General features: G+C 41.3%; 1 protein-coding gene across 2 annotated transcripts; it reads right to left on the bottom strand.

Moving 5' to 3' along the window:
* Window positions 1–72: 72 nt before the first annotated feature.
* On the bottom strand, window positions 73–8,947 carry samd10a (sterile alpha motif domain containing 10a). 2 transcript variants are annotated; one of them, XM_084552954.1, is made up of 5 exons: window positions 8,614–8,947; window positions 6,833–7,014; window positions 1,743–1,911; window positions 1,513–1,653; window positions 73–384 (listed from the first exon to the last, which is right to left on the bottom strand). In XM_084552954.1, exons 1-5 carry the CDS (start codon window positions 8,624–8,626, stop codon window positions 362–364), a joined length of 528 nt encoding a protein of 175 aa, XP_084409080.1. In that variant the 5' UTR covers window positions 8,627–8,947; the 3' UTR covers window positions 73–361. The 2 variants fall into 2 exon arrangements, with proteins under 2 accessions (XP_084409080.1, XP_084409079.1); XM_084552953.1 differs by having other exon boundaries at window positions 75–384; window positions 1,507–1,653.
* Between the last annotated feature and the right edge of the window lie 1,390 nt (window positions 8,948–10,337).

Genomic DNA, 10,337 nt, shown 5'->3' with positions numbered 1-10,337 from the left:
CTTCCGATAATATTTAGATTTTTTTTTATTATTTATTTATTTATGAATGATTTTTTTTTTTTTTTACATTAAAAAAGTTTCATAGAGAGATGGCGAGACAGTTAGAGAGGAAAAATAATCACAGAACAGAGAAATAAATGACAAAACAGATTGTCACGATGCTTTTATCATCACAGTTCACAGTCAGTCTGTTAAGATGATGTCTGTTTATCGTGCTGACAGAGAATGAAAAGCTGCCAACTCCAGTTGACAACATTACTCTACATATCTGCTGCTGGATGGATTTGTCCCACAGATCTGATTCACATTTGAGTTTTTAGGATTTTAAATCCCATGACTCCACAGTGTCCACTTCTTCCAGCTACGATATCTTTCCGAAGGAACCTGCAAAAGACAGAAAGATTAGCACCTTTCAGCTGTTATTCTAAAGCTAAATGTTGGCATTTTGGGAAGTGTACTTCCTAGTTTTCAGGCAGAGAGTTTTACTTGAGGATTGATGCCACTTGGTGTGAGGCTACAACTACCTGTTCGTTAGCTTAGCTTAGCATAAAGACTAAAAACATATAGAAACAGCTAGCCTGGCTTGGCCCAAAAGAAAATGAATTAACCCAACAGTGAGTCTAAGATGTTATATTTAGTGTTTTAGTCTGTATAAAAAACAAATTTTAATTTGCTGTTAATAAACGGAGTATGGGTCAGAACATTTCTTGGCTCCGAGCAGTTGCCAGGCAACTAGTGGAGACTCCTGGTTCGTGTCAAGAGACGGTCACAAGCACTACAATTAAACTGAAAACATTCATGTTTACAATTCAGTTTTTAAAAACTTTATAAACATTTTTTTTTTTTAAAGAAGGGCCTCAGGATGAGGAGGCAGGACTGTTATAGTTCCACTGTGCGGCTCTAACTGTTCTTATTTAGGAGAGTGTTAGAGAGCTGACTGTTAGATTGACTGGTTTTAGGATTTCAGATGTCTTGTCTCTGTAGTGTCATGATATCTGTTGTGTGCAACCAGGAGAACAAGTGATAAATTATCTTTCAGTTGTCTTTGAGTTAATAAGAGAAAAAAAAATGCCACTTAACAGATATTTAAGACAACAAATCAGTAAAAATACTGAAATTGGTGTCATTAGGTTTTGTTACTTACCAGGGATGCAGTAAACCACACCCTGACACTTGCACACCTTCAATAGGGTACAACAATAATATGCAATAACAGTTAAAGTGGAACTGAAATGAAAAACACAATCTCAGCTTCAAAACTGAACAACAGTGTGTACGTAATGAGCTTTAGAGATGTAAACAGAATTTGTTACCCTGTTTACAGTCTTGATGCTAAGCAAAGCTAACAAGCCTCATATTTATCCACCAAATACAAGAGTGGTATTGATCCTCTTGTCTGAGTCTGACAGCCAGAGAGTGAAAAATGTGAATGTGAAAAATGTCCAACTATTTCTTCAAAGCCAAGGTTTGAGAATAAAATAAAAATATAATAATAAAAATACACACCCTCACCTCTGCTGAGCAGCTGCAGGTTACGTCCCTCCTCCTGCACCTGCAGCTGCAGCACCTGTTGCAGCAGCTCCTGTCGAAGCGTCTCTTGCACTAAACCCATCCTCTCCAGCTTCTCCCCATTCAGACGCAGCAATGCACGTCCTGTAAGTGAGGCGTGGGAAAACTGACTTCAGATTTGAATCTAAATCCCAGTGACACCATACATCTACTTATTATCTTAGCAGTGCGACCTGTGATGGCGTGGTGGGAGAACACCTCCACGTAGGTCAGGTAGTTGTGTGGACAATGCTTCTTCAGCCATTTACAAACGTCTTGTTGTGACCAGAGCACGACAGGGCGGATCAGGCTGGGCTGTGTGGGGCTTGTGTGGTATATGCCAAAACTGTCACTGGAGCGGTACTGTAGACAAACAGACGGGAAGACGTACAGATAAGTACAGAGAACATTAAAGGAACAGATTGAGCATGTTGTCCACTTATAGCAGAGATGCCACGGTGTCCTTGAGCAAGACACTGAACCTCAAGTTGCGAGCACCTTACATTCCATATAGGTGCAGACTATTAACATCTAACATTTAGGGAGACATGCTTGTTCATGACTAGCTGATACCACTGCTGGAGCCAGCTTAGCATAAAGGCTAAATACTGGCTGGGGAAACGACTAGCCTGAAAAAACACACGCATTTTGAGTGACAGCAAATGTTGTTTGTTCATTAGAGAGAGCTTTTTAAAATAGTCTGTTCTTGTAGCGGTTAACTAACTAAATAATATGCTAAATAAATCTAAGCACAAATTAACTAATTAAATCAATGATCATTAGTTGCTGTGTGTAATTCCGTCATAAAAAACGTATCTGCATGTAGTTAATTAGCGATGTGTTCATGCTGATGTGCAAATGAGCCATGTGGAGTTACGCAAGTTAACATATTTCCCCAATAATGACAGGTGTCTGTTCAACTTAATTAGCAGGTTCTTCTTTCACTCCTGCAAACAGAGCAGCAGAGACATTACTCTGTGTATGGAAGGTTACAGGGTTTGAGTTATAATCTGAGCTTTTGTGCAGGTCTCTAAAATAACTGATGTCAGGGCGGTGTTAAAATAAATAAATGATACTATGGGCTCTCAGTGAGCGAGAGAGACATTACAGCTCATTATGTCTCACATTTTGTATTACGTCCCCATGTCATGATGCACACACAAGAACAAACAGCTGTCCCGGAAACATCTGTATGTAGCGATCTGTTGTTTTGATGCAGCTGCTGTTTGCAGAATACTCCAAAGTGCCCAAAGTAATGTTGGTGTTTACTTGCACAATGAGCACAGAACTGCAGCCACTTTATCTCGCCATTTCATCGAACCACAATGCTAACATGCTCATAGATGAGACATAGTGCTCAGTGCTGAACAGAGACAACATACTTCCGCCATGCAGTGGCTCTCATTAACTGGCAAAATTACACAGTTATCAGTGTCACTCAATTCCTGACCGTGCCATGAAACTCTAACCAAAAAAAGCTGTGCTACTCTTTTATATCTGATGCTGCCACCGTGGCGATGGGATCAAATCACACAAACGCTGGCTTTTCTACACATACAGGATGTGTGATCTCTCCAAACACTGCCGATTAATCAAGGATCTGCTGGGGGGATTTTATGCTATTAAACACTTACAGTACATAAGTGTAGATATGCCTCGTATTTATGAAAAACTGATAAGATTAGCTCTCTATGAGCCAGAAGAGGTTTCTACCTCATTAAAGCACAGAGTGACGATCGTAACCATATGTGCACGCAGATGAAACGCTCCGTGTAGATGTGAGCCTCGGAGTTGCCTGGAAGATCAGCGAACGTGCAGCAGCTTTTCGTACCACGGCAGCGGCACAGAAAGGCAAGCATGTGGGCCAGTGTGGTGATGAGATCCAGCACTTTAATCTTATGCATGTACAGGATGTAAAACTGTGCAGGAGTAATCAAACTGGGGCATTTCATCAGCAAATCAGTTTTAAAAATTTAGCAGGTTCAGCATTTCTGCAGCTCAAGATTTTCTCAGATGCGAGATAAAAAATAAAAAAAAAAGGTTGGCTTTAAGAGTCAGTGGGACAAATTTTACAGCTTAGATGTTTAAGGTCAGCTTTCATTAATATCCTGTTTTTTTAATCTACACCGGTAATATTCCACCCAAGAAAGATGTTCAGTTTTTTTTAAGCTGACTGCAATTCCAGACTGATCAAGAGTACTTTAATGTTTCGCTACTTCGACATTCATCATGCTCACAATAATAATAGAACAGATCTCATATTATATGGTTAGTGCAGATCAAGAAACAATTTTGCACTTTGTTCAAAGGTGGCTTCAAATCACAATAAAATGATAATTGTCGGTGTAAACATCAAACAAAAACCCAAGTTATTTTGCCTAGCAGACTTACCAAACACACAATTTTAGCATTTGCCTCATCAACCTTGATTATTGAGCAATAGTAATACGTCTAAATATAAACCAAAAGTAACTTTTACACAATGAGTATTCATTTGTCTTACTTAAATGTAAATAAAACGTCTCATTAATGTAAGTGTAAAACCTGCAGTTCCTCGTACGGCCACTTGAGGCTTGCTCCATAAATGAGTCAGTGTACTTAGACCTCTGTGCTAAAATGTCCAGCCTTACAGTAGAAGCAAACATGTTTACAGCCTGGTTCAAAAGGCTCTCTATAGCTGTTTTTCCCATTCAGCATATCTGTACAAGGGATGATTTCTTATATGTCTCGAACTTTAAATTATATCAAGGCTTAAAGTTACGCATAATTAAGGGTGCAGCTGCTTTGAGTGACAGGTGGGTGCTGTCACACAAGGCAGCTAGCTGTCTGCCTTGGTGCCACTTGGCCCCCCTCAGCTCCACTCAGCTCCACTCAAACTCCACGTCTGTGTCCATTAGCTAAGAGTTAGGTGGTGTCAGACACTGCCAAGATGGCGACAGACGGAGCCACCACATTGAGCTCCAGGAATCTTATGGTTGATGTCACGAAAGGTTCATCCATATTTATATGCAGTCAATGGTCCCTACTATGATTTACATGAAATATCACACAGCTCTGCCCCAGCAGTGGATAAATAAATGCAACCTGCTTTATTTTTAGTTCTTTTGGGTGTTTTATGCTCTACATGGATGCCACATATACTGTGCAGCAGCATCAACTGAGGATACAAACTGACTGTAACACTGATATAAAGTTAAAGAAGATATAATCCTCAATCACTGCTAAAAGAAGACCTGACTGTGTTGTCCAGGATGTCAGATAAGACAGAAGTACAAAACTACGATTTAAACCCTTGAACCTGTTTTCTTTCCTTCTTATTATAAGTAGTTATCTGTCTTATTTCTGAAATAATGTTCTGAATAAAGTTGTTCTTTTCAAACACACAGGATTTTAGTTTTTCAGCAAATTCTTCTTTCATATAGGCTGGATTGAAAAGCAGTTTGGTATTTTAACTCAAAACTAAAACTGTAAATTATATTCTCTCACTCTGCTACTGAGTGGATTGTGTTGCTCCGAGCCCACCGTGGTGAAATAGAACAGACTGAGGTAGTTGACAGATAGAGGCAATAATGGCAGTTTTTATGCTGTTTACTGGATCAATATCAAACCAACAATACAGCACGGCAGCAGGGAAACTGATGAGGAGAGGAAGAAATAAGAAGACAACATGTGGAAAAGGTGAACAGTGAATGAAGTGAAAACACATAGTACAGTGCGACGCAAGTTTTTGTTCCTCAAGACCAAAATAAACCGACCGACTACATTATGTGCATCCAAGGGGATTGAAGCAAACAAACAATGCCTTGCATCCAACTCTGTTATCAGCCCTGCCCAGTTCTATGTCTGCAGCTTTAGCTTCGGCTCATAACAGCCTTTTTAGCGAGCCTTTCATGGGGCGAAGACAAAAACACGGGCTCTCTGACTTGTAACCGAGGGCTTTAAATGAGGCCAGTTTGCAGCATAAATGGATAGTCGATGACCCCGACTGTGTGAGCGGAAAATGCTGTATCAGATAACAAAAAAAACCTTCATCTGAACTGGAACGGGATGTTTCACATAAAAAGATCTCTGAAACATGCTTGCTGTTTATTATCCTGCAACAACAGTCACAGGCTGGACCGTATCGGGCGCTTGGTATCAAACTAAATACTGTTTCTTTCTGTTTTCAGTTAGCACACACAGAGATGCTGCAGCATCGAGTGAGTGTTGGAAGACTTGTGCTATTTAAAGCTAAAAGGCTGTTAGAGCACACTAGCCCGCTGGGGAGAGAGCAACATCCATTCTCTGCTAACAAAGTGACCATTGGCAACGATCGGCGATGACCGGCTGCATTAGCCAGGCTCTGATATTTTTTCTCTCTCCGACTTTTATATAGAGAAATGTGAGAGAAGAGTTGGTAGACACTAGAAAGGATAGTTTGCATGTGCTCATATATTGAGTAGACGACAGGGTGAAGATTTTCTTTGAGTGAACATTAGACTTGTTCTGATGAAACCAGTTCTATGCTGTAATGATTTTTATTCCATATGATACAACCAGTACGGTTTAAATAATCACAATATGTACTAGTTTACCTTTCAAGTAAATATTAAGACTTGTTTAGAGCAACTCAGATAAGAATTCATATAAACTGATGATTGTACTGAACTTTGGATTCTCCTCAATTTTGTGTAAGGAAGAATACACTACTTTTTATTTTTTTCTGAAAAGGAATACGACTATTTAAGGGACATATTAGGAGACTGTTAGGAGACTTTAGTTTTAGGAGACTATAGTGACTGCAGTATGTCTTGGTCGTGTATGCCCTTCAAATCTTCATGCCTTTTTCCCTTATAACAACCACCCTAAGGAAGCTTCCTCTGTCATGGCTTCAGTTGTGTCGAAACTGTGCCAGTGATTTCAACACACTGTTTACTTCACCATTTGACACATGAATCAGTTACATAAGCTTTGCAGCTGGTTAACAGTGTGAGTACTGTTGGAATAAAGTTATAATGCAAATGATTTTTTAGTGCATGCCCACAGTAACAACATTATCAGCCTGCAATTAATATTTTGACTGCACAGATAAGAACAGGCTCCTATTTCTTGGAAAAAGTGAAATCTAATTCCAGTTTGGCCTTAAGCAATACTGCAGTTACCTTTTGTCCAATATCATCACGCTTAATGAAGCAGCAAGAAACCTATCTCCCTGATTTTTGAGAGTGAACAAAACCTGAGGGGTTATCCCAGCATGAAGCAGGTGTGCTGTTCGACATGTTGAGGTCATGTAGGTGTTCGGTACCTGCAGGGCCTCGGTGCCCGGCTGCTGCAGCAGCTTCACTGTTCTGCCTCCCGCTGTTTTCTGTCCACGCCCGTCATGCCAGGTTAGGTTCCCACCTGTCCGTCGACTCAGCTGGTGCTTGAAGTCCTCGGGCAGAGCCCTGTACTCCACAGCTGGCCTGCAGAAACTGAAACTCGATGCAGCTGGAGAGATAAAGGCAAGAGGTACAGTACAATGATTAGAAGACCAACGTTACTTGCTCTGCAAACAAAACACCCTCACTCTGCGTGACTTGAAAACAAAAGCCAGAGCTGAACACATGTGGACACTCTGTCATTCAGAGATGATCTCATTATGAAATACCTGCTTGGACATGCGCTGTTGACACTGAGCATGCATGAGGCAATACTCTGAGATCTGAGTCTGGACAAGCTCCTCTGTAAGTCTCAGATGTTAGTGTTCAGGTACCACAGTTACTCGGTGAAAAGCTTGTAGGCGAATTTCGGAGCTGTAAGACAAGCCACTTCCTAATCATTACGAGGACGCCCGTAGGCAGACATCCAAACCCACTCCACAGCAGGTGGCTGCCCAACATCCAGTAATTAAAGAGAGTGTAGAACTACAGTAAACATGCTGTTACTGGCACAGATTCTGGCAGAAAGCCATGGGTCATTACAGATTCATGTGCCAGATTGGAAGGATTTTCTTACTGCGTTTGAAGCTACATGTGCAGCTGTGTTTGTGCGCGCGATAATGTGCATTTTCAATATCTTAAGCTGACTAAGAGAATTTGCAAAGAGATTTCAGAACAAGAGAGGCTGTCAGGGGGAAACGAGGTTTGGAGGAGATGAAAGAGCGCCTTCTTTTTTTCTAGCTTTGCGCCTTCTCCTTTCCGTCATTCATCATCTCCCACCGAGAGCGGAGCCAAGCCGAGTCCTGCAATCATCAAGGCAAACCAACAGCATCAGGTTATTATGAATAAAACTCGGTTTGTGATTTCAGCTTCTTTGAGGTCTTACTCCAAGCCTGTGCGTGTATAAACCCTCCTCCACAGTGTTACTCATGCGGTGCTGTGCTGTAAACACAAATGTGCCCCTTTCAAGGATTTAATGTGCATAATTAGGACCACTTGTCTGGCTCTAGTTTTCCCTTCTACGAGAGGAAAAAGTTCTCATTAACAAACGCACACACACATATAAAACTGGCGGCAGCGGAAAGGAAACATTTTTATGAACCAAAGCCTTACAGAACAAACAATGGAGAGTCTAGCTTGCCTGATGCAGATTTTTAATCAGACTTTTACACAGAAATACATCTTTTTCTGTCAAAACCATGCATATTTTACTTTTAAAAGGGTAGCTGCTGGGGTTAAATCCAGTGACTCTGCACAAATCTGACCAGAGCAGCAGTCAGACCATGATGCGCTGTCCATTTCAGCACCATGTCACAGACCATCAGAAGACCACCCTGTACCCTCATTTGTTTTTTTTTAACACAATAATATTCCTTGCACCCGCAGCCCATTATAAAATACTGAGATTAAAGTTATCTGTGTGTCACTGTGGCTTTTCCCTCTAGATTCACAGTAGTAGGTGGACTTTTTGACCTCATACTGTCTGTACTTTATCATTTAATTGGCTGCAGCATGCGTCTCGTTATCAGCTGCAACACGAACATACCGGATTAACTGGTTTAGGAAGTACTCAGTTAAAGTAACAAACTCATGCCTGCTTTACTTTCTACTGAACGTTTGTCGTTTCATCACAAATAAACGAATGGATAAGGTGCAGAAAGCGTCCTACCGTCCACAGCCATGATGTCTTTGTGCAGGAGTGAATCTAATGAAAGCCTCCCATGGTCTCCTGTGAGCGACACACGGGCTGCGCCTCCTCCGTCCTCCTCGCTCCCTCTCCGCGCTGCGTCTTGACCGAGAAAAGTTTCAGTCAGGTCTGGAAGGAGCAGCAACGCTCCACATCCTCTCAGGAGCGCAGAGAGTCAGACTGACGAAAAAAACAAAACAAAAGCCCTAACAGACGCTTATGTCGTCCTCGGTGTCTGGGCTGAAGTTGTTGAAGACAGACAGGAATGTCCCCGAGCAGCTGACTGACTGGCTCCGCCGGATCGAGGGCGAGCGTTTGCGCGTTCGCGGCGCGTGTGTTTGTGTGCGGTTTTTATGTGTGTCGTGAGAATCGGACGCGCGGCTTTTTCTCAAGAGCATGCATGAGCGCGGGGAGCTCAAAGTGCAGCCCCGGGCCCTGTAATTAACGCAGCCAGTGGAGACTCTGAAAAAACAGGCGGATGAAAAGGCTTCTCATCGCTGCAGCATCCACCGTAAGGAATTCCCCTTTGCCTTTTCTCAAAGAAAGGGAGCTCTGTGCCCGCTGGTGGGCAGTGAGCCCTCCCTGTGACGGACCCTCTATGTGGGGTTTGTGCAGGACATCAGGGCTGAAATCAGAAAGCACGGTTCCTGCTCCCACCTGTCCTTAGACCTGCTTTACTGATCACATCTAGTCTCATAAGAAGTGACCTTTGACCTCCTGTTACCAGCATCACAGCACAATTCAAGTATAGTTATTCAAAAGTCATAAAGATCTTTAATTTCTTTCAGTAATGTTTCAACTTTTTCTCCCAAATAAAGAAATCAAAAATAAAAAGGGCCAATAGAACACAAATAAAACAATAATAATGTTCATGGGGATCAACAAAGTGTCTATCTATTAAAAGGGCAAGAGTACAGCATGCTGACCTATTTACGCGACCTCTAAATGTCAAACGGTATTTGTCAACAGTGAGGACGGATGGGTTTCCCACATATTAGTATCAGGACAGGTTAGGATCTAAATGTATATATGCCACTTTCAATAGATGCCACGTACTGTATCTTTTATCATCACAATAAGACAGAAAAGGAGAACCATAAAAATGTAAAAAGAGAAAAATCATGCTAAATGAATGCATGAATTAAACTGCACACACACATGCAACGCATTTTACTTGCATGTAAATGTGCAGAGGGTGTGAGGGGATAACAACAAGAAACCACATCTTAAATAATTCTATATTTGAACCTACAAAAACATGTTTCATATCAAGTTCTTGACATTTTGGGCTTTATTCTGTCTATGATGATGTTTTTTCTATTTAGACGTCTGAAACGTACAACATTAAATACTGAAGACCTTCAGAAATAAAACAGATAAATACCTACTTATGATAAGAAGGAAAGAAGATGCGTTCAATGGTTTAAATAATTGTTTTGTTAGTACTTCTGTCTTATGGTGATACATCATTTGACGTCAACACAGTCAGGAGTTCTTTTAGCATTGATTGAGGATTATATCTTCCTTAACTTTATATCAGTGTTAGAGACAGTTTATATGCTAGGTGTTAGGCACCGGTCAGGTTGGGCCACAGTGGCGGCGCGCGCGAGTGCAGCGGCTCAGGACCAACCCTCCATGTCTGACCATGCAATCTCGTTATATGATACTTGTATAATATAATGACAAATAAAGGCTCTTTATCTCTT

Source organism: Chelon labrosus, assembly GCF_963514085.1.
Source record: "Chelon labrosus genome assembly, chromosome: 10".
NCBI classification, from domain to species: Eukaryota; Metazoa; Chordata; class Actinopteri; order Mugiliformes; family Mugilidae; genus Chelon; species Chelon labrosus.
Note: the sequence above shows the minus strand (reverse complement) of the source record. Positions and strands in the feature narration are given on the sequence as shown.

Bases quoted from the DNA above. Each gene is read 5' to 3' on its own strand.
- samd10a (XM_084552953.1), bottom strand. The intron at 1,912-6,832 runs GTACCGAACACC...GTTTGTCTACAG, and splicing joins CGGGCACCGAGGCCCTGCAG to TACCGCTCCAGTGACAGTTT. The intron at 385-1,506 runs GTGTGTATTTTT...TGTCTTTTGCAG, and splicing joins GCTGCTCAGCAGAGGTGAGG to GTTCCTTCGGAAAGATATCG.